The sequence below is a fragment of the Corapipo altera genome, unplaced genomic scaffold (genome assembly GCF_003945725.1).
Source record: "Corapipo altera isolate COAL_440 unplaced genomic scaffold, ASM394572v1 60, whole genome shotgun sequence".
NCBI classification, from domain to species: domain Eukaryota; kingdom Metazoa; phylum Chordata; class Aves; order Passeriformes; family Pipridae; genus Corapipo; species Corapipo altera.
This window is the reverse complement of record NW_020884912.1, coordinates 5,889,838-5,914,547: the sequence shown is the minus strand read 5'-3', so window position 1 is coordinate 5,914,547 and position 24,710 is coordinate 5,889,838. Positions and strand designations below refer to the sequence as shown.

General features: G+C 38.8%; 2 protein-coding genes across 5 annotated transcripts in view; both read right to left on the bottom strand.

Annotated features, from left to right (window-relative positions):
* CDKAL1 (CDK5 regulatory subunit associated protein 1 like 1) overlaps positions 1 to 14,441 on the bottom strand; it is a 406,927-nt gene extending 392,486 nt beyond the window's left edge. The window contains exons 1-4 of the mRNA XM_027654133.1: positions 14,388 to 14,441; positions 13,191 to 13,228; positions 11,362 to 11,528; positions 8,316 to 8,428 (exon numbers count right to left, since the gene is read on the bottom strand). Coding sequence (XP_027509934.1) covers positions 8,316 to 8,428; positions 11,362 to 11,528 — 280 coding nt within the window. The 5' untranslated portion in view covers positions 13,191 to 13,228; positions 14,388 to 14,441. The remainder of the gene's footprint in view (positions 1 to 8,315; positions 8,429 to 11,361; positions 11,529 to 13,190; positions 13,229 to 14,387) is intronic.
* Positions 14,442 to 18,717: 4,276 nt separating this feature from the next.
* E2F3 (E2F transcription factor 3) overlaps positions 18,718 to 24,710 on the bottom strand; it is a 43,913-nt gene continuing 37,920 nt past the window's right edge. For 3 of the 4 annotated variants that reach the window (XM_027654218.1, XM_027654220.1, XM_027654222.1), the window contains exons 5-7: positions 24,161 to 24,275; positions 21,734 to 21,872; positions 18,718 to 21,006 (exon numbers count right to left, since the gene is read on the bottom strand). In XM_027654218.1, coding sequence (XP_027510019.1) covers positions 20,741 to 21,006; positions 21,734 to 21,872; positions 24,161 to 24,275 — 520 coding nt within the window. In that variant the 3' untranslated portion in view covers positions 18,718 to 20,740. The remainder of the gene's footprint in view (positions 21,007 to 21,733; positions 21,873 to 24,160; positions 24,276 to 24,710) is intronic. The other variant, XM_027654221.1, reaches the window with a different exon arrangement.

Genomic DNA, 24,710 nt, shown 5'->3' with positions numbered 1-24,710 from the left:
GAGGCACCCACACTGCAACTGGGCAAAAAGCATTCCCAAAATAAATTAGAAGCATCTTAATGCAAAGCTGTAACCATACCAAGTTCAGAGAACTCCATCCTCATCCGCAGGTTCTCAAAACCAAGGAACATCTACCAGCAAATGAAACTGTAGCCAAATTATATCAAGAGCCTGCAGTAAACATTAACCCCCACGCCACTGTTCTCCAATCACGCAGGGCAACAAGTAAGTCTTTCAGATGCCCCTACAAATGTTCCTGATCAAAATATAATCTTGGTCCTACCTCTGAGAGTACATGGTCAAAGAAATCTCTTCAGGTTATAAAAAAAATGGTCTGTTCTCCCATTAGTTTTCATAAATCTTCTACAAATTTTCCATAAGCCCAAAGAACCACGAGACATGTGGAACTAAGCTCTCCATAGAGTGCCCCACAAAGCTCCCCATCATGTGTATGTTTATGTTGCAACTCACTTCATCACTGCTATTTATGCTTCATTTACTACAGGGGCACATTCCAGATAGGAGGATATGTCACCAGAAGTTGAAATTTACCCTTAATGGTTCAATCCTTTTCAAAGCCATTCTTCTGGATTACATGAAGTTCAGCATTGCCAGAACTAAACCCCACTGCACAACCACTAGAGCATGCAGCCAACGTTCCATCACTAGAACTAATCCTAAACATGTTATGTATGCACTCTACAAGTGTCTCTGAAGATACTGTACACAAAGGATTTATCTGGCCTCTCCAGCCTGCTCCCAAGTTTCAGCTGCCAGCCCTGCAATTGAGAAATTAAAATACCACAAGGAAAAAAAGCATTCATAGATGAATTGTAAAATAGGTGATTTTAAGCAGGATAAAGAAAATAGCACACACTTGTCATATCAAGCTCTAAGGGCAGTGATACAGGGTGCCATTATGAGGAGAAAACACAGACTAGTTCTTATCCAATTTTCCCATGAACAGGGGAAACATTTCCCAGTTTGAGAACTAGGAGTTCTGTCTGGTACTGGAGACAACATTCTCAAAGCTGGATACCCCACTTAACAGAAAGTTGCCCAACAGGAATAAGAAGCTGATGCTGAGGAAGCTGAGGTAGGAAAAACTTGCCGCAAAGAGGTTGTATATCTTGCACTGTGCTACAAGTCAGCAGTGATAAGTAACAGAAGTCTAGCCACACACAGGTTAGGAAGTTTTACAGGGAACACTGGAGCAGCAATACAAAGCTGCCAAAAACCACAGTTATATGTTAGTTTACCGAGACCTGGGGAACATGCACTGCTGCAGATGAGTCATAGCATGGTATTGCACGAACTCCACGCTGCAAGAAAGCGCCACAACCATTTCCAGACTCATCATCCCACTCACTGGCTTATGGGACACTTCAGCTTCACTGGGAATACCTGTATTCCTCCAAAGAACTGTGAAACCTTGATTGTCTCCAGTTGTGCAACTCCATCTGCTATACCCATGAATATCATCTGTTGTCTTCCCCCCTATGTCACATTTCACCCTCTCTCCTCATCTTCCGAAGCCATTTCACCACAAAAGTTTCAGATGAAAACCTCCCCATCCACACACCAAGCATTCATTGACTGTGCACAACTGAGCAGGGTTTTCAAGACTGAATTATCAAGAATCAATGCACAAAGCAAACTTGTGACAAGCAGCAACTCAGATCTTCCGAGAGCAGGAATCCATATCACTGGTACGGCGATTATCTTAAGACAACAGGTACAGAAATAAGCTACTTTACTGCCTCTCTCAGTGCGGCCAGCAGGACCAGGGAAGTGATTCTGCCCCTGTACTCAGCGCTGGTGAGGCCTCACCTGGAGTACTGTGTCCAGTTCTGGGCCCCTCAGTTCAAGAAAGATGTTGAGGTGCTGGAGCAGGTCCAGAGAAGGGCAACGAGGCTGGTGAAGGGACTTGAACACAAGTCCTATGAGGAGAGGCTGAGGGAGCTGGGGTTGTTCAGCCTGGAGAAGAGAAAGCTCAGGGGAGACCTCATCACTGTCTACAACTACCTGAGAGGAGGTTGTAGCCAGGTGGGAGTTGGTCTCTTCTCCCAGGCAATCAGCAGTAGGACAAGAGGGCGTGGTCTTAAGCTGTGCCAGAGGAGGTTTAGGTTAGACATTAGAAAGAAATTCTTTACAGAGAGAGTAATCAGACACTGGAATGGGCTGCCCAGGGAAGTGGTGGATTCTCCGTCCCTGGAGGTCTTTAAGATGAGACTGGATGTGGCACTTGGTGCTATGGTCTAGCAACTGTGGTGGTAGTGGATCAAGGGTTGGACTTGATGATCTCAGAGGTCCTTTCCAACCCATCTGATTCTATGAGTCTATGATTCTATGATCAACATCCAAAAGCTTTTATATCCAGATGAGTCAGCTTGAAAGAGAAATCTGTTGCAGGTAAGGTTATTAAGCAATGCAAAAACCATACGGGATTGTGACTCTACAAGTTTATAGACAACAGGAGAATTCTTCGCTGGGGGTACAAAACACTGCAGGCATTTATGCCTCTGTTCACTTTCCTCCATTGCTCAGCTGCTTCAGAGGACAGTTTCATGACTGCAGTGCTGTCACAGAAAACAGAAACACCTCTCATTACCAGAAAAGCAGTGGGGTGTTGTATTTTGTATATCTAAACACACACGACAGACATCCTGTCCCCCAAAAAAGGCTGTAAAGACTCTTTATTTCTAAATTGGCTCTGCACTCACAACCATTTGAAAAGTACAAATCCAAACAAAAGAGATAAACTTGAATTCTGATTGGTAAGGCACCTAATGAGCATGTAATAAAGATTCTTTTTAGATTAAAAAAAAAAATATTAAAAATACCTCACAATGAGGATGGCTCATCCCAAAAATTACACAGTAATCACTACTGTTTTACATTATACCTAAGAAGGAACACATGAGCATGATCAGCAGGGTGGAGAGTAAAAAATGTAAAGACCAACTGTTGATTCTGACCAAGTAAAAGCACACACTAGACATCAGCAAAAATCTTAGCCAACATACTTCATCAACCAGTATGCAAGCTGCAGAAAGCTTATTTTTAATTGTACAGTAAACTATTTTAGAGATCTCTACTTTAAGACAATAAAATAAATCAAAATCTAAAATCACTAAAATTTCATTGTGCAGTAGAAAAGTACTTTTATAACAACACTTACAACAAAGCACCGGATTCTGAAGTGATTCACAACCCGTGAATCAATACCTGTACAGTCTTAGTAATTTTCTTTATTTTCCACTTGGATGAATAAAATGTATGTTGCAGCATGCTTTGCTATGTCTGTATGGGGATGGCCAAAGCCTAAGCAAGTATGGTTTATGCAACTCAACCAACCCTAGACAATGCTGTTGAACACCAAAGTCCATGTTAGATTGTAGCACCTCATCTGCTTTTCCACAGCAGACTGTTTCCTTCTGCATCTGTCTTCTTTTCAACATGAGGTCTTAAGTAGATCAAAAGCATTTGTTCTTCCTTGTCTTCTTCTTCTACTCAAATGTGCTGTTTAAGCAGATGGACAGTCTTACGGATACCTCAGCTATATCCATTGGCAAACAAAACTGACAAGTGTTTAGAAAATTAAAAAGCAGAAGGGGCAAAAAAACCCATATAATTTCTTTAGCAGTGTTTCAAAACACTATTTGATATTTGCTTAGAGAAATACATAAATTCTCTGCACAGGGAATTATAGAGCTGTAAGACACATAACTTGGATTATAAACACTACACTTCAATAGCAATTGGCAAATCTCACTCATACAAGTCCTGCCAGCAAATACCATAATCACAATAATGGAGTGACCTCTATACAGCATCTTTCCATCCAAGAACCTCACCAAAAAACCTCCTGAGACAGTAAAAAGGAAGCCTGACCAAAGACTAGTCTAAAACTGCACAACTAAAGCTAAGGGTTTATAATATAACCTAGTTTCCAGGTGCTAAATCAAAACCAAGACAACTGAATTAGCAACACAACAAATCCACCCCTTCTTGCTTCTAGAATCCCATTGCTACAGGAGGAAAAAGTTCCGTGCTAGCATTTATTTCTAAAAAAACCACAGAAGAGTATTGCAGATAAGCTGTGACTGGTTTAGCTTTGCTGAATGTTTAATAACAGTTTTTGCTTCCTCCTCATAAAAGAAAAAGTTAGAAATATCAGAAGAATGAACACTAAGTCATTAGCAATGCCTTTTCTGCCCCCAGTATGTTTTACAATGACCAAGGAGGAAATGCTTTGGACCTGAACAGCCTCAAGCCAGAAGCAATCACTACAAAACAACAAGCACACATAACAGCTTGATCCATCAAAATGCATTCAAGGCTGGACCAAAACCCATTAATTCCACAGAACCAGAAACCTACCAATGTCAACATATGCTAATACAACTACTCGCTTCAGACGTCAATGTCTTCTATGTCACACACGTTCAGTTCCACTTTTCAGAGAGAAAGTACTATAAGTGGCACACGTACTGAACTCCCTCTTCCAGACAAAAATCTGGGTCACAATATTTGAAAGCTCCCAGTTCGCCCACTTCCTGTTTTTCACAGGAGGCATTACTTGTCTGTACCATGAGAGTTTCTTCCTCCAGGGCGTATCTCAAAGGGAACATTCCAGTAGGTTTGCAGGCATATCTAAACTATACTGCAAGTCAAGCTGCCAAGAAACCAAAACCAGTTTTAGAACCAGTAAAGCCACCGTCAGCTGCAGTGTTTTCAGAATATGAACAAGTACCCGTGGTACAGCCCTTCACTGATAGCAGCTGGTCCACACATTTCTGCGTGGCTCAGACTCACAAAAGAGCTTTGTGTTCTCACAGGATGGTATGCAAGATTTGTTCAGAATGCTGCCTACCTTCACCCTGTAAGAGCAGATACAAAAATAGGTTTGGCTCTTCTGGTTTCCCTTTACCTATTTTTAAGATGATGTAGTCCATGACTTTTAATCATCATTGCTGTTTTGTAATATCTGGATGTTGTTGATTCACACTCCACTCTCTCCCCAGACAGAGGTAGTCTTTGGTGTGAAAAACTGTAGCACAGCCCTCAGCCTTCACCTTTGGATACAGACACTCCTGAAAGCAACACAGGCTGCTTGTACAGAAAGAACATTTTTAAAACACATGAAAAGCCAGGAGGACATTATATCAATATTCACTTTCAGGTAAGTCAACTTATAAGGCAGGTTGCATTGTTACAACTTCTAGTTACCAAGAGGAAACTGTCTGATGCTGCTTTTCTTCCTTCTGGTTTTTTTTTTTCAATCTTACAATTAGACAGAAGACACTAGAAACAGTGCTTGACCATTTCATTTATAATGGAGCAATAACTGCAAGAAAAGCTCACACCTCATTCTCTAAAACCAGGACTTTATTCCATCACCTTTTCAGTAAGTGTTGACTCAAAAGCTTAGGAACATGTAGGAAACAGACTAATCCAAACACTTTTATTTAAGTAATAGTTGTCCAAGACACTGTAACAACAGATTCTAGCAACAGAGACAGGCACTGATTTAGAAAATAGTTCTTGCAAAACATTTTCTTTTTTTTTCCTGTCCTCCATACTGTAAACAATACGAAGCTTAATTTCAAGAAATGTTTGAAATTTGGATTACTTCAAGTAATAGTTACTATTACTGAGTAACTAATTCACTGTATAGGACAAAGAGATTAAATCCCTACTTAACATTCTATCTGAACTTCCCAGATGACCTACTATAAAAAAAAAAAAAACATGCTTTCTTAAGAAGAGATTTACAAGAGATATTTGAGAAATATTGGGAAAATTTCTATATTGGCATTTCCTCTAAGTAAAAATCAAAAATGGATAGCATGAGCAATAACTTATGCACTGGATGCTAAAAATCTGGACTGCCATTTTGTCAAGAGCAAGACTCTGTTGTCTGACTGCACACCTTTGAGAAGCAACTGTCTCCATTTTCTCTGTACTCTCCTACTGGCCATTGCTGTCTGCAACTAGAATCTTCCATGAGCCTTCTCTTCTTAAAGCTGAAGAAACCCAGCCTTTCCAATCTCTTCTCATACACTGTGTGCTCCCAAACCATCTTGGCTCTCCACTGGACTCACTCCATTACACCAACCTCTGTCTTTTCCTGTGGAGTCCAAAAAAGGACCAAAGCTGGATTACTGGACACAGCATTCCAAACACCATCTCACAAGTACTACACAAAGAAGAAGGACCATTTTCCCAGACCTGCTGGCTGCACTCTTGCTAACACAGCCCAGGATGCAGTATGCCTTCTTTGCTACAAGACTTCACTGCTGACTCATGCTCATTTCTTGTCTACCTCAATCCCAAAATCTTCTTCTGCAAATTTGCTTTCTAGTCAGTCTGCCCACACTCACCCTTAACACTAGCTGAAGTTATGCCAATCCTAGGATTTTGCATTTGCCTTTGCAAATGTCATATGGCTTTCATTACCCCTTTTTCTAATCTATTAAGGTCCCTCTGAACCACAGCACTAGTTTCCACTTCAGATTCTGACACAGTTGCTACACTTGCACTCAGTTCCAGCTTCAATAACCACCTATTAAAGAGAAAGCTCAATAGATGGGTTTGTAAAAATTTACTTTGGCCAGAACTTGTAGCAAATATTTTTGTTCCATTGAACAAAAAGGAAATTTCCACAGGACCTTAAATAATATCAGCTCAAAAAGAAGTTACCTCATTACAAAAAGAAGAAACCACACTGCGTAATTTCTGCCTATCACCTGGCATTGGGATTTGTTTGATTTAATATATATATACACATACACAGAAATTAACTAAATCAAAACTTCGATTTAATAATGACCAAAACTAGAAGTTGATTTCATATACAACTACCAAAATTACTCTGTATGTATTCCTGTCCCTGCAATTGCAGCTTTTATTCAATTTTTAGTTCTCAGTTTCAGATTCTAGATGTAGACTTCTACTCGAAAGTTATGAACACTTAATCTTCTGAAAAGATAAGGTATCAGAAATTTAACATAGTTCATTTCTTCACTGTACCCCATCTTTCCTACATTTCTCCTAGTAAAATTCCAAAAGCACAGAAAAGCCATCGAAATCCTGACAAGCCAGAATTAGCTTCTGGAACAATATGCATTAAAAAAATTCAGGTAAAGAGAAGTTAAAATTAAGAAAGCCATAACAAGGCAAAGTGAGAACCCATTTGTAATCTCACACAAACAGCTGTCACAAAAAAGACTTTTTGGACCAGCACTCCATTTGTCTGTGGAAAGAGCACACCTACTCCAGAGTTGCACCAATAATTTAAGAATCACCTGGGTTCCATAAAATGGTTCAGGTAGTTGAATAATTGAGTATCTAATTTTTACTTATACAAATGCAGAAAGATCAACCGCAATAAAGGAAAACGAGATGCAACTGCTTAACGGTATCATGAGATATTCAAGAAAAGAAAAAATCATTTTGTGAAACCAGGAGTAAAATACTTTTAGAAAAATGTCAGGACAGACGACCCTGCAGTCTTTCAGTACAAGCCAGATGCAAGTTTAAATGCAAGACAGACCTGAACTTGCATTAATGACTAAAATTTATTTCTATTTTAACTAGTCATAAGCTAGACCAAAAAATTCAGATAAATACTTAGCTATTGAAATACGACATTAATCTAACTTTTCAACTTTTATGTCAACATATTTGCATTAAGGAGATGAAATGTAGTCGGCACAACCTCAAATTCGGGGTTTTTTTTAGGACTGGGAAGGAGGAACAAAATGATGAAGAGAGTTTTTAAGTACTTGGAAGGAAAGGAGAAATAGCATTTTCAGCTCTTTGGAACCTGCATCATCCCACCTCCATCCTAGTGATCATCTCTCCTGAAACAAAAGATCATTCATCTAGAGTAGTTCATCTCTGCTCCAGCACCAAACACACACTTCATCAAGTGACAACACACCACCTTTCTCTCTCTGCCCCTTGAGTTCCACTGCTTGCAGTCAGAAAAGCAAGAATTAATATCTTTCCCTTCCACTCTTATGAAAACTTTTCAATTCAGTTAGCAAGCAAAATGCCCAAAAAAAGGCACTGTGTGACACCTATTAGATGTCTGCCCTGTCAAGATAATCTAACCATTCTGAAAGCACTCATCTTGTAATCGTTCTGTTTAATGCCAGGAAAACACTTTACCTCTGCACCTTCAAATCAGAAAGGGATCAGAAGGGGATTTTTCAAAACTGTTATTAAGACTAAGAACATATGATGTCAGTTTGACAGCTCTGAACATTCACCCCAGAAAAACTGAATTACTCAAGTCATATCATTACCTGTAATTTTGTATCCATATGCAGCCAGCTGTCCAGCCATATATTCACCATCCGAGTTATTGTGAGAACATCCCCATGTACGAATCCAGATTTTCTGAACACCAGGAATAATGCTGTTTAGGAAAAATGAATGAAAAAGGCAAGTTAAAAGATGAACAAGCTTCCCCTTTAAGCCCACTGAACAGACTCAATGAACTGTAATTCTTCAAATATAAAATATGCAACACAAACAGTAGCAACTCCAAAACAGCTGAGGAAAACCACTATTATTATGTGATTTTAGTGTAATAGGTATTAGGTCTTGCTGGGATAGAGTCAGCTTTCTTCAGAGCAACTTCTATAGTGCTGTGTTTGGTGTTTGTGACCAAAGCAGTGTTGATAACACCCCTATGTTTTAGCTGTTGTTGAACTATCCTTGCTTGTTTCCCACTGTGGTCCATCTCACCACAAGTGGGTTGGAGATGGACAACAGGTCAGGAGGAACATGAACAGAACAGCTGACCAAAAGGATAATTCATTTCAGACGACATCATGCTCAGCAATAAAAATTGTGGGTTTGATCTTTCAAAAATAGCCATTGTTCTGACACTGGCTGGGCACCAGTCTGCTTGTGGGAGGTGGCAAGTGATCACTTTTGCATCACTTGGGGTTTTTCCCTACTCTTTCCTTCACTTTAACTGCCTTCATCTCAACCCACAAGTTTTCTCACTTTCACTCTTCCAATTCTCTCCCTTGTGGTGGAGTCAATCCACAAACAGCTGGAAAACAGTTTGAAAAGATTTTTAGAACAGAGAAGGTACAAGAGCTGTAGGACAAGAAGAGATTCAGCACACTGCAGTTATGTTAAAGCAAAAACAAAAACCTCAACAAAAACACACAAATAAGCAAATAGCAAACAAAAAAACAACAAAAAAACCCCCACAAAACCCCAACACTCCCTAACTTTCTGAAAATTATCCTAACAAGTGACCTTCAAGTAACTGCACTGAAATTAGACCACCAGCAAACAAACCGAGAAGAGTTAAACTGCAACCTTTTATATTATGGCACCCACTGGTTGTAGCTCCCTCCATACAAGCCAGCTTTATAAATTCTTAACTTAGTGGCCACCAGCCACACCACCACCATCTGAAAGCACATATCCCAATCTTTCTGGGTTACAGAAGGAGCATGACAGACATGCAGCCTGGAGATAGCACACACAGTGCCTAAAGAATCAACAAAAAGTTCTGCAAGAAGCTCTCACTGAAATTCCTGGGATAACTGCCAATGAGCTAAAGATGCCAGTACAAGAACACCACACGTCCTGGTACACAATGCTTTGCCCTGCGTACATCTTTTTTTTTCCTTCCCCTCCACGCTTCTTTTTTTAAAAGATTCTTCCCTTAGCTAGAAATAGAAATTTGTTGATGGAACATTAATGATCATTAAGTGTAAACAGAGTGTATCTAGACTTCCTACTGTCTAAACAACACATGCTCAACGTGCTTTCTTGGGTCAAAAACACTAAAAACACAGCTTGTTAGATTCATAGTACCTGAATGCTTTGGTGCATGACATGCTAGTGTGAAGTATCTACACAGCACCACTTCAGCTGTACATACACTCCTGGCAGACTGGGGCCAATGCACTTCTAGGGGCATTCAGATAAAGATGCATTGTTATGCTTACAAAATCTCTTTTGAACACTAATGAAAAAAACAAAATTTAATTTCCCCACAGGAAATTAAATTCCCATACCTATTTTATTTTCATCTTTATCATACAGGGAAATTTTATCCACCAACTCGAAACTAATGGAGGAAGAAAGAGGAAAAAAAATCCAGATCTCAGAAATGCAGTAGAAACTAGAATCAATAAATGAGCTGACCTATACTCTAATCAATTCCACTGCAGCAGAAAGCTGATTCCATTCTTATGGGAATCACAAGTAGGAAAAATGCAAAGATACATTCCATGGTTATTGCATACTATTTCCACCGAAATAAACAGCAAGTTCAAAAGAAGTTTCACCATTTCACTCGCAGGATGTACACACAAAAAGTACAGCCTCTGGAATTCCCAGGTTCCAGAAACCAGGATGAAAGACAAGCAAGGAATATGTAACCTTTGTTAAAGAGGACCGGGTCAGGAATACTTCAGCAAACTGAGCATGCATAAGTCCCTGGGCACTGACGAGATGCATCCACAAGAGAAATATGGATGTACTGGAGATAGTCCAACAAAGAGCCATAAAGATCATTAAGGAACTGGAACACATCTCACATGAGGCAAGGCTGAGAGTGCTGGGACTATTCTGCCTGGAGAAGGCCCAGAGAGATCTCAAAGTATATAAATACCCAAAGGAAGAGTGCAAAGAAGACACAGCCAGATTCTTCTCAGTGGTGCACAATGACAGGACCAGAGGCAACAGGCACAAACTGAAACACAGGCAGTTCCCTCTGAACATCTGGAAACGCCTTTCTCATTTTAAAAATGACCAGCAACTGGCACAAGTTAAGCAGGGAGGTTGCAGAATCTCCATCCCTGGAGATATTCAGAAAGTATCTAGTCCAAAAAGCAGTCCTGACCAACCGGTTCTTGGTGGCCCTGCTCAGGCAGGGGGTTTGGACAAGATGACCTTCCAACCTCAACCCTTTTGCAGCTCCCAGGATTTTGTTCTTATTTCTCATCAGAGATGCCAAAAGGCTACTCGAGGACTGCTATTTGAAGAGCTCAGTTTCTATTTAGGTAATTAAGATGAAGCAGACAGTTTTTCAGAAATTTTTTTACACATAAAGTGTAACAGAAACCATTTTTCCGGTCTGATTATTCCCTTCATCAGCATCTCAGTGATTACTGATTTCTACAGAAAATTTGCCCAGGAAAATAAATTTGCTTCAGACTTATTACTTATTCTCCCTACATTTTATGAAGACTATTTTACTCTTTTTTCTCCTGTGTTCAGATTTACGAGATAATGAGAACTTCCACCTTATTTTTAGAAGCTGACAGCGTATACAAGCTGCAAGAAAAGTAACAAGATAGGGTCGATGTGAGACTTTACCTGTCACTTGGGGGATCATCTTCTGTCTGAACGTTTTTTTGTGAATTGCGTTTTCGCACTTTTGGAAAAACATTCCTTCTCACAAACTGTCGGTCGTGTGGTTTCACATCTTCTGCTGACACAATGTCTTCAATATCCTCAAGCACTGAATCACAGGCAGCAGGCATCTTCAAGAAGTGTTAGAGAAGGCAGGCATTAGCAAGCATTTGAATACAAACCCAAGGCCCAGTATCTACTGTATATGTTCTCACAAATAAAAGTCAGATATATTTCTCAGATACGTGCAATATATCATACACATGAGGGACTGAACACATAAAAACCAACATCTATGCAGAGGTGCTTTCTGATGCCCTCTTCCCCGATACCTCAAACACAGGTAGGGAGAGTCACAAATGCCATACAGATTTTTAGGGGCATCAAGCACAGGCAAAGACAAACCCACAAGCCATATAGATTTTTAGAGCCTTTTTAAAATAATCTGTCATCTTCTAATTCAAAAACCCTTCAGCTCCTCTGACACAACATATCCAAGACACAAGTACTTTTAACCATGTCTGCATCATAATAAAATAATGACTTCATGTTATGTGACGGATGTGCTTCCACTCACATCACAGAAGAATGAAAGATACAGAATTTAAGCTCCTGCTTCAGAGGCTGTTCTGGCTCTTTTATTTCTATGCTGAAAACAGGTGCATGGTATTTCTTCAAGACAGTATGTCTTCACAGTCTTTTTGAAAACAAACCAAGCTGTTTCTAGAATTCCTGGTCCCACAGGCCCTTCATCTGAACTACCTCATTCATTAGGACAGCAAAATAAACATTTCTATCTTCAGGTATGAGACATTAAGCCTAACTAATATAAAATAAACAGTTTATAATATGGCTAGTATAATATACTAAAAGATCACTAGAATCTAATTATATTTTCCACAAGGAAGTAAATAAATATGCATATATAATCCTCCCAGCAGATGTCAAGATCCAGATTAGTTTTCAGGAACTGAAAAAAAAAAAGTTATTTGCTAAAAGAGCCTACAAAAAGTTATTGCATTAAATACACATCTCACACTGTGCTGTGTGTAACTAACTCTTAATTAGAATATAGTCTGATGTACCATTGGAAACCTGGGGTTTTATGTATCTCAACATTTTACAAAGGAAATCACGCAAGGGCATTTCACAGAGTTTACAGGGAAAATACAACACTTTCCTATCTCACAGAGAAGAACAAAACAACCAAGGCTTTAATTTCTTTAAAACCAGATTTCAGGAACAGAAGATTCACTACTGGCATAAAGATACTTCCAGATGTTGAAAATGAATTACTGCAGAACATAAGAAGTTAAACACCTGTGCATTTTCCCAGCATGTGTCCTTCAGTCAATCTTTCAAAATATACTTCTAAATAAAACTTCGTGTAACCTGAACCAAAATATCTGTGTTTAACTTAAAAAGGAGTAGAATGACGTCACAAAGAGGATGCATGTGCCACAGCTATTTAAAGATTCATCTTGATAAAAAACCCAGGATCTATAAAATAATGCAGCAAAGGACGAACAAAAACAAACTGCCGTGAAAAGTCCAGCAATAAAGGGTATGAGGGGGAGGTGACATCTCTTACACTACTTCATACCAGTGACAGCATGTACAAATAGGTAATGTTATCAACTGAGTACATGGGAGGGAAAAAAAGTTTTGATTTGTTGTTCTTTTCTCTCTTCCAGAAAAATATCCAATATAATGGAGCAGCTAGCAAAGCAAATAAGCTTAGCTTATTCCAGTGGCCCATGAAAGAAAGAATATAGCCAAATTAAAACTCCTACCTTTTTAAGCGAGGTCTAAATCCTCTTGGATAGGAATCCTGTGGGGGGAGAAACAAAAAAAAAAAAAAAAGAAAAAAGACATGGCATGAAGGAGCAAAACCAGAAGACAGAAAACCATGAGTTCACGTCATTGTCCAAGAAGCATTCGTCCTCCCTTTGCAGAAATATGTTTCTTGCTCAATGTGACCTCATCTGACTGGGTACACACGCTGACTGGCTGACAAGGTGGAACAAGGAGCCATGCTTTCCCTATCCCTTGAGCAGAAGGCACTGTTCTTTTTGTCATTCTTTTATACAGCCATTTTTGTCAAAGTCAGACATATTTACGTTATCTCAGACCTCCTCCAGATTTCCATCTTCAATCAGGAGTTTAAAATTTTGAATGAAAGAAGGGAAAGAGATTAACGGTAAATTTTAGGTAAAGCCACCCACAACTTTTTTTTTTTTTCAATTACAAACACTGTGAAGCTATTTTAAAACAGATAACTCGATGTCTGCATTAGTTAAATACACACGGAAGAAGCAAAGAAATAACTACAGATTCCAGCAGCTATTCTGACAGATTGACTGAAATCAGAGGCAAAAACAAAATTAGAAGTTAGTGTATTCTTCTCATAGTACCAAGCTGCACCTACAGAACTTATCATTTCTCTTTAAGAATATGAATGGTAGTAAATAAAAAAAAAATAAAAAATAAAAAACCACAAAAAAAAAAAAAAACCCAAACATAATAAAAACGGTTTTAACGCCTTGACAAAAACGGAACTCCCCTTGCACCAGGTTATTTCAGTCACCCCTGCTCAACCTCCTTGCACATACCACGGGAGGGCTTTCCACACAGAGAACAGTTTCATGCATGAAGAAGACGACCGCTCTTTTCCCTCTATTTACCCACAGGTGTCCCGGTAAAGCCCTGGGATGAAATCCCGGGGCAGAAGAAAGCAGTAGCGTGCATACACTGCGAGACCAACTATTATACATATGTATGTGTACATGTATATGTGCGTATATGTGTGTGCGTATATATCCACAGACAAATGCAGCCACCCAGACGGGCCCACCCCAAGCTCCCAGGGAAAGGCTGGGCAGGGGGCAACCCAGGGGCGAGGGGCGGGTGCCTAGGAAAGGAAAGGGAGAGGGAGAAGGAGGAGAGGGAAAGGGGAGAGGGCCCGGTCCGGCTCCGGCCCCGCCACTCACCCGCTCCTCTCCCGGTCTCCGCCATCGCGCCCCGCCCCCGCTGCCCCGCGCGCGCAGCGGCGCCACGACGGCGGCCGGCGGCGGCCACAACAGCGCGGAGGGCGAGGTGCCGCCGCTTCGCCACAAGGCAGCGCCGTCCCTCAGCGGGGGAACCGGAGCGCCCCCCGAATCCCCGGAGGCACCCGCCTCTGTTTTAACTGGGGAAATTAGCATCGCGTTTCCAGTTAAACCAGTTGGGATTCTGATGTATCTGATCCAGATGAGTGATGAGCTATTCATTCCTCTTCTGGCCGCAAGGCTTTTTTTTTTTTTTTTTCTTTTTTATTTTAATTTTAATCGTTAATTTCCTCAAAATGCAACGCTAGTAGCTACTCTTCTGAATAGTCTAAAAAATATTGATGTTACATATAAAAATATTTAATATGAGATGGCTAAATTTTCTGGCTTTGTTTTCCTCTAATTTCAGGCTAGTAACAACTTTTCTTATTGATATTTAGGAAGCAGACAGATTATGAAGTGTATAGTGTCCTTGGCGATCAAAGTGCTATAGCGTGTGAGCATAATATTATTTCCTCATTATTAATATACACAGCTGGCCTAAAAAGATTGTTTACATTGTATCTTTAACACACTTATTTTATTTTCAGATAGTGAGCTTTGGGGTGTAAAAGTCACCATTTCTTGTAATTGCATTTTGAACATTAAGTTGCTCTCTTTAGAAGGAGCCTTTGGAATCATTTTATTCTCCAGATAGCAGATTATAGTATCCCTCGGACTGGAGGGAAAGTGAATGAAAGCCCCGAGTATACTCCAGAACAGGTCTATTGGTCTGCTCACTGATAAAACTTGGCAACTTCTGCTTACGAATATCACTTCCCCCTCCTTTTACTTATTTTATACCATGCTTATCTGACAGTGTTCACGGGCAAAAAAAAAAAAAAAAAGTAACAATGAGAACAAAGTAACAGGAGCATTTTGAAGAGGGGAACTGGGACAGAAAGAAATAAGCACTTTGTTTAAATTGGCCTTTAAGAACAAATCTTTCTGGGCAGGACTGAGCACTATTAATATCACTCTGGCTTCATGGTAGAGTCATTGTTACAGCTTAAGATATATTTGCCTTTGAGACTGGTCTTTGTCTAAGCACACAAGTACTTTTCAGAGATACTCTCAGCGAGACAAAGTGTGATGTGTAATTTGTTATTTTTGTGGCACTTTTAGCCCAGAAGAGAATGGAGGAAAACATTTCATAGTCAGTGGTCAGGTTGATCTATTTCAGACATAGTCCTACACAGTATGGTGTAAGAAGTCCTTACTGTGTCAGTAAGTAATGATATCTATATAACCAATCAGTGTCCTACTGAGGTTAGCAATTCTCTTTGTTTTTTCTTTTCAGCTTCCCATATTCAGTTTTCTAAGTGTTTCACATGCAGTCCTTGAATTCAACTTCTCTATACTGGGAGCATGGCACTGCACTACCTCACAGTTGTCCTGACTAGCCAAGTGTTACCCCTCCGATTAAACGAAACAGGGCAGACACCAGTGCTGGTTTATGGTTGACTAAAAGAGCAAAGCACAGACGGCCTGCGAGACATAACCAAAAATCTCCAAATGGCCAAGATTGGCAAACACTGCTCATTAAGGTTAGGCAGCGATCTCCAAGAGCAGCTCCCAGGCAGGAATAACCCATGAGTCCCATACCTAGTGACATAATTAGGCCACGCTGATCACTTTCAGCATGATCCAGCAAAGGCTTTACTTTGTCCCACTGCCAAGAATTCATAATATCAAGCAGCCCTTGTGCCAGCACAGTTCTGTTCAGTCCCAGGATGTAGCCACAACGTTGAAGGCACCCTTCCAGTGCTTTTGAAGCTCACAAATCTAAATTATTTTGTAGCATATTCATAGTAACAAATAAAGCTGCATGCAGGCTGCAGGTAGCACAGCAGGTAGAAAAGAAAGCAGATGATTTCCTACTACGTCCTGATCGCAGGAAGAAAGTTTATCTATACCTACCTGGGAAAACTGCTTTTTAAGTGACAGTGGCTGGCAGTACAACTCCCAGTAGTGGCCTTCTATAGGCTGGCAGCATACATGCTCCAGTGCTCTGAATGTCCAGGGAACAGCTTTAGAATACATCCTTTCCAAGCTGCCTGCATACCTTACTTTCTGCTCTTCAGGGGTGGTAGAATCGAAGACACCAGCCTTGGGCTGGGCTACCATCTTAAGTCATTACAGGTTTTGCAAGAGTAGGTAGTTGGAAAATATAAAAACTACTAGGAAAATAAAATCCAAATCTAAAATTTAGCTCATGGTTAGTAGGAGATACATTCGTAGCTGTTTTAGAGCAGCTCAACTACAATCTTAAGGGAAGGGAAACAGCCAGGGAGGTGAGGGCTCAATTTTTGTATGGCAGCCTTATTGTCTGATAACTAACATGCAATTCCGGGTAGAAATAAGTGGGAAGATATTGAGGAAAAAATGGAGAGTCCTGAAATAGATATAAAAAATCAGATTTTTTTTCCCTCTATTCTTGGAATTTAGGAGAATCTGGCTCACTGTTTGTGAGCAACATTCAGCACCACTCAGAATTGGTAACAATCCAGCCTGTTATATGTGAAACTTTCTTCCTGTCAAGTTTTCGAAAGAAAATAGTGGGTTAAGAAACTCCCAGACTTAATAAAGGCAAAGTATTCTGCTGATCATTGCTTAGCTGTAGCATAATATCCAGACAGATTTTGCTTCAGCAAGAAAAGCAGAACGGGGAGATGGATTCTACTTGTTTATGCTGTTGTTAGTATCACTCCATTGACTTTGCTATGCAGGCTCTTGGTTCACTTAATCTTGAAAATTGTGGGATCCAGGAACACTAATGGCATTGTGCATTAACAGAGTTACATACAGGGGAAAAGAAAAAGACATATACTGCTAAATTTGATGCTTCTGAACGTGTAGCAATATCTCATGCTACAAAAGGTACCCGACATGTCTACTTTCTTTCTACAACAAAATTGTTCATATCTGCTTCAAGACCATGATGTAATTTACTCTTTCAGGTGTAAGTCAGAAAGGAGAGAAAGTGATGGTGTCTTGTCACTTGTGTGGATGAATTCTTACTGTAGGTTCAAGAGCATGAACCCCACTTTTTTTTTTCTTAACTCTTTTCCTGTGTGTAAAGGAGTAAACAGTTGCCTGTCATTCAGACCAGTTTTGACAGATTTCTCCGAAACCTTTTCTGTCTGCTGGCAGCTGAGGAATGCAGCACAGAGGCCCCAATAAAACCTCCCTGAAACAAATACTTGTACACTGAATAATGTTAAGGTACACCTCAATTCAGTTCATAGGAGCAGAATTTTAATTTAATTTTAATTGACTGATTTTTTAGCCTGTACCTCAGCACATCCCAACTTTGCAAAGCAGATATAAAAAGCAAAAGAGAGAGAAAATGACACAAAAACCGGCAGTTAATAGCAGATTCTAGGGGCAAATAAAGTGCTTCTGGCAGCTGTAGAACAGAGAAAAACTGAGAACAGGCTATGGCAGGTAGCACAGACAGAGATTGTAATTTCTGCTTCAAAGGGAGATCAGAGAACACAGTCCTCTAGCCCTCCTTTATTATTTATTAGGAATATACACAGGATCTTTGCAATCTTCCTTTCAGTACTTTCTCCTACATGCAGAAGTTAGAACATGTACAGGTGCATAGAGAGAAAACAGTAGCTTCTCCTAGGGTGCAGAAGTCGACAAGACACATAAGGCTTGCTCAGAAGTGCAACATTTAAGCAATCAACCATATTACTTTGATTTTATGGATGGCCATGTATCTAGAAAGGTGCAGCACCAAGACCAGAAAGGATGTACGAGTTTGTAAATGTATGTCTGGTGCAAGAGATTGTTGGTGGTGACTCAAGAAAACAGAAATTCTTTTCAGAGCTATTATTAGGAAACTTTTGGAGAATTATCAGTAGGAAGGTCAAGCAGAACTGCATTGATGTGATTTAATCCTAGAATAACACAATTTCTATGAAGTTTGCAAGAAGTCTCTTTCTAACTCATATGGGAGGAGAGCGGATAAATAAAAATAAACTTGTGTTATCCCAACCTCTGGATTTCCTACTGTGTCTCTATACATGTGTCTTTCATTCTTGTTACACTCTGGCTTAAAAAAAACATGATAAACTTATTGTTGGCATAATAAAAAATGGGATTGAGACTATCTGGTGTCAAATGAGTGTGAGCCCTAATAATGAAAATAGGAACAGGCTTCAAGAAACAGCATGATAGGTACCAAGAGTAAGAAGAATTTAAATAGGTGTACACAAATCTAAACTCTTTAAAAAACTCCTTTTTATTGATTCATTACCATACAAAATTTATTCAAATTACATCCATTTGAAGTGGTAAGATCACAGCTAGAGAACAAGTCACCCTTTAATAAATCTATTTACAAAACTCACCATAAAAGCTATTTTTGTTGGTTTTTTTCTTTTTGTTTTTTTACAGTATTTTACAGGTTTGTGGTTTCATTTTTTTTTTTAAACTAGCATACAATGCAAAGCTAAATTAGATTAGTATTTCATTTGTACAAAAAAAAAAGATGGTCTGCATTAGTCTTCATTTTCTCTTCCCTCGCAAAAGTGCCCCTTTGTCTCGCAAAATCTTCATGCTCACACAACTTTTACTTTCCTCTTCCACAAGACAAAAAACTTTAAATACTACAATTTTATTTACAGATCCACATCTAAAAAAACTCTTAAAAAATTACAAACCAGCTAGAAAATATTCTGGCAGTGTTTACAAATTAATTCTATTGTACAAAACTGCTAGATAACTAAAGTGTGAGTTGAGAACATATATCAAATTAAATACAACTGCTGAATGATCTATGCAAACATTTGTACATATAAACACACACTTAACACTGTTTAACAGTTCTTTATGTGTTGCCCTTTATACATGTTATATTCCAAAACTCACACAGTCATACAGTTTTCTTATTAGTACTGTGACTTCTTGCCTTTTCATGTGTGAGCCTTCATAGCAGCAACTCAACGGTACCAGAAAACCTGCATACATAATATTCTACTACAGTACAAATAGTACTAATTTTCTGAGTATGTCAGATAAGCACAACAGTAATGCAAAAAAAAAAAAAGGATTATATGGGCATCATCTAATCAACATTACATTAATTTAGCCCAGAACATGGCAAAATATTTTACACTCAAGAAAAAAAAAAAAATTATTTAAGACTTCTTAGAATTCCTCTGACGTTCAAAAAATAAATATTGGTACTATACTATACTAGCAAAGATCTTCAAAAAATAAATGCAATTCAGTTGATGTGGTACTTACAGTTATGTACTTTGGAAAAAAATTAGTTCCATTTTGCTGGCGAAGAGAATTATAAAAAGCTGTAAGCAGAGGAAGCTAACCCACTGAGATAAATATGATATATATTGAACAAACAAAGCTTGGCATAAGTGTTTTCCATAGAGGAAAAAACCCACAGTGCATCTCTAGTAGGCACTTAACACGAAGCCCCACTTAGTACCACAAAAATTCATGTACCAGTTCTAATGCACACTGGGGGCAGTAAAATTGAACTGTGCATCTTCGTTCTAGTTTAAAAAAAAACAACCAACAAAAACTACTTTCACACACACACACACACGCACAAGCATTTTTAAAAATCTCTTATTACTACAAGAAGTGGCAGAACTTTATACTTTTCAATATTTGCAATATACACTACATTTACAGTGTATTTTTTTTTTTTATTAAAAGCTTTTAAGGACATAAGTATTTGACCTCATAATGAGACATATACACAGCTCAAAATGAGCATTATGACAGCAATTTAAACATTCCCACAAGTAGCTGAAGAATCCCATTTCACTCTTTCGCATTACTTCATATACACGTTCACTGCATGTACAATCCATGTTGTGACACTCAAAAGACATGCATTCTCTGCAGAAGGCACGACCTGAAATACTATTATAAAATTGTTACTGAGGACTAAACCAGTTCATTGAGCCCTTCTCCATAAGCCCACTTGTCACAGTAAGCAGAGACTGGGGGAGTGTGAAGACAAAAGATTTATGGTCACCTGCTTGCACCTGCTGACTCGCAAGGCACTGGAGCTCAGGGTCAAGGAGAAGGCTTTGCTGTAAAAGCCTTCACTTGTCTATAGCATTTTAGGGAGTTTTCAATTAAAATATCAGCACTGTTCAAGAGCCTAGTTTATTTAATAATGCTATTTTATGGTAAGTGGAGGACAACTCTGAATGACAGCAGGTTTTTTGATTCCATTAAAAACATGGTTTAGATATGGACAGCATTTAAGACAATCAGCTGTATATAAATTCATCCACCAGCGAAGGAAGCTTCTCTAAATCATAAGCATCAAAGAGGTCACTGATGCCTTCTTCATCCCCAAGGCTCAGCAAATAATCTTCCTGAAGCAGAGGAGGCAGCAAATTCACAAACGGTCCTTCAAAGTTTGAGGGAATTTGGTCCTCGGTCTGCTGTAAAAGGTTGGCTGGAGAAGCCAATGGAGAGATTGTTGCCATATTTACTGAGCAGTCACCTTGTCCTGAGTTAGCAGAAGCCACTTCTGTAAGAGGAGGGAGAGAAAAAATAAAAGATATCAACTTTAATCTCAATAGAAGTATCAAAATTTCTATCAGACCAAACAAAATAACCACTGTATAAAGGACCTTTCATAAAGCCTCATTTCAAGAAAAAAAAAAGGCTTCTATAAAATTTCTAGCTTGTTTTTGATATGTCACAAAGGGCTTCTCAAAAATGGTCATTTTGCTATCATCTCTGATTTTTCTATTAAAAATTATTTTAAAATATTTAAACAGCTACAGGGGGAGTAAATCAAGAATAGTGAGATGCCCATTTTTCAGTGGCATTTATAGTCAAAAGTGAAAGCTTTCTAGGCAACAGATGTCTTTAGTGATACAGTGTAGCTGCATATACATATACACAGAGATTTCTGCCTCTTGTTTTGAGGTGAATCTTTACTGCTACAGTCCTATTTGAAAATGCAAAAGGAACAAAATTGGTTTTTTCTTCGATATTGCATAAACTTTGGTTACATATGATAACTTTGGTTACATATGCAAATAGGAAGCTTACTTTAAACAACTGATGGAGAGAAAAACATATTTCCCGCTACATAGACCAGAAATGCACAGTGAAACATTGGTACCTTAGTTCTTCACTTCTTAGAAAAATAAAGCCAAAAAATAAGAGTCGGATATCTGAAGTTCAAAATGAAATCTTGAATGTGAGCTTAAAGGAAGGCCTTTAGTATTACAAAGAAATAATTTTACCTTTGGAAATGGTTTTGGAAATATTTCCATTGTGGTCCTGACTATAGGTTTTCATTGGACTGAGGGCATCGTTTTCCTCTGGGCACAGATAAACTTCAATAGGTCCTTGAGTACTGGATAAATGTATCAATGCACTCTGCTAACAAAACAAACATCAGTAAGGTGTTATAACAATGAACAGAACAGAATACTGATGATACTGAGTAAATTCTTACTGGGGTGTCAGTGTTTGAATACATTTTTTACTAATCAAAAGAACCTGAAAAGAACCCCAAGCCTTTTTTTCACAATGTGAAAAATTAGGCTGATGTATCTAGAAGACAAAATAAAAGCTTTTTCCACTGACTGTAGTGTACAAATCTCAAAAGCCCACCATTTTGTGTGGTGTATCATAATGAGGGACTTATAAAGGATTGAACTCCTAACACTTTTTTACAGCCACAATAATCTGGAGCATTATGATGGAATGGAACTGTGGGAAGCAAGTCACAGGTTTTATTATTATTCATAACAATAATATTGGATGTAGTTGTGTAAATGTTTCTGCTTTTAAAGGATGCCAAAACATCTTTTCCACTCCCCCAAAAACCTTCAGCACTTATTCGTACTGAACTGAAACACCTATATGCAAGTTCACCTATTCATCAGGAAACATTTCCAAACAACAAAAGAACCTCCAAACCAGATGCCTTTTCTTCACTCAAAATTATTTAAGTCCTTCTGCCCCCTGAAGGCAGTGATTTTGATGGTGGTTCTGAATAACAGGATCTGCTAATTCGTCGCAGAAAGCTACGTTTTTCTTACCTTTTGCACATTGATTCAATAAACCAACATGACATACCTAAGCATAGAAAACCTGCAAAGCTGCTCTTTGTGTTATGATGGAAAATCATAAATTACTCTGGTTACAAATAAACCTGCTCCTGGTGTTTTGCATTAATAGTTTTCTAAAAAGCATGAACACAGGCATTATATACCTCTTTGCAGACTTGTTTCAAATACATCTTATTGTGCCCTTTGACAAAATGTTCCTCATATTATTTGTGTTCTGACAGTTATGTAACATAATAGACAGCATTTACAAACAGGGAGAACACCAACTGAACAGGGATTCCCTGGGGCAGAGAAAACAGTTAAGAGTACTTAGGGCAATGTTATAGATAATTAGAAAAAAGGAGACGGGAAGAGCAGGAGTTGAAAGAAGGTACTCTTGACTGACTGAGGTACGCAAAAAAAGGACACTAAAATGTAACTGCAAATGACAGAAAGAAAGAGGACTTTACTGCCTGAAGCTGAAAATTAAATGAGTAAGTTGGGTATAGAGGATAAGGGAGGTCTAAGAACTAATTTTAATGATGGTGTGCATCTCTCTCTGCCTGCCCGATTTCACTGAATTAAAAATCAAAGCATAATGCCCAGGGGAAAGAAACAGGAAAACAAACAATGATAACAGTATGTATTTATGGATATTGATAAAAGATATCCTTTCCCCATTGCAGCAAAATGATTTATTCTTCCTAAACCTGTACCTAGGTTCAAAGGGGAAACTAAGGACAAAGGCAGAGAAAACAAAAAAAAGGATGGAAACTTGCCTAAGCAAGTGCAGAATAATTTTAGGAAAAGAAGTGACAGGGAATCTGGAGTCTGCTGAGTCTCAATAGGTATTGCTGAGTTCACTGGCCCAGGGGTAGGGATGAATGCAGAGAGGTATGAACAAGACACAGTGGTGTTTGGGGAGTTAGCCCCATCTCTAGTTGCTCCTTGAGTGAGGAAATTAGGTATATTTTTTGAATCTCTAAACCAGCGCCTTGTGAAATTTATTCACATTTGCCCAACATATTTGGGTCTGTCTCATCAAGTGAGAATTAAAATAAGTGTCAATCAATAAAGCAAAGATGATGATGATGGAAGAAGGAAGGGCAAGAATGCATTCTAGGAGTAAAACACAAGTTTCCACAATAACTGTAATACTTCAGAAAAGAAAATCCTACATCAAAAAATTAGGGTATCAGTAATATGAGTCATCGATATGCTTAAGGCATTGAGTTATCCATGAACTTTTAAACTAAAACAACAAAGCTGAATTTCCAAAAATTTTACATGGTTACAAACTAAGGAAATTTCACTTGTCAAGGAAGAGCTTTTCTTCATATAGAGTATGGCAAAAGACAACATCTATAAATAGAGTGGATTACTCTGAAGAAACCTGGAAGTGAATGAAAAGGAACAAATAACGACTGCCCTATGTAAAATTATTTTTAAAGTTTCCCCTTCATTTTTTAAAGAAACATCTCTAAATTTTGTAAGTAAGATGAATATAGGATGGTATGTCTGGGCATCAGATACCACAGTAAGACTCAAGACACGCTTGCTCCATCTATAGAAAAATTATATGTAACCTGGCAGACAGTTCAGGGTTCTTCTTACCTCCACTGGGTCAGGCACTTCAAGTCTTGTTTCTGGAGGAGCTTTCACAACTATAACAGTTTGGTCTTTAAGGCCACTAATTTTTCGAATATCTTGATACGTCACATAAGCTAATGTAATCACTGTTAAGGAACTTTCCAACCCAGATTACAATACATTCAGATTATTAGAAGAGGCAGAAGTCTTTGAATTACTTTTCCGTTTTCTCATAGCTACATTGCTCTTAGCCCAAGGTTTTCTGTTCTCTACCTTGTGATTGCCATGACACCCTGTGAGAACTTTCCTTCAACGTAACAGCTAGGGCCACTACTAAGGGAACAAAAGGGATTCTCCACGCTATGTGCCTCTCTCCTCCTTTACACAGGTAAAACTACATAAGCTAAAGCTCAACAATATGAAATCAGTCACAGACCGCATCAAGCAAAAATTCTTATGCACATGCTGTCAAAGTGCAGAGAACTGAAAATCACAGAAAAAATGTACAGGAATTACAGATGTGTGCTACAGAAGCGCATATCCAATATCACCGCATCATAAAATGGTTTGGGTT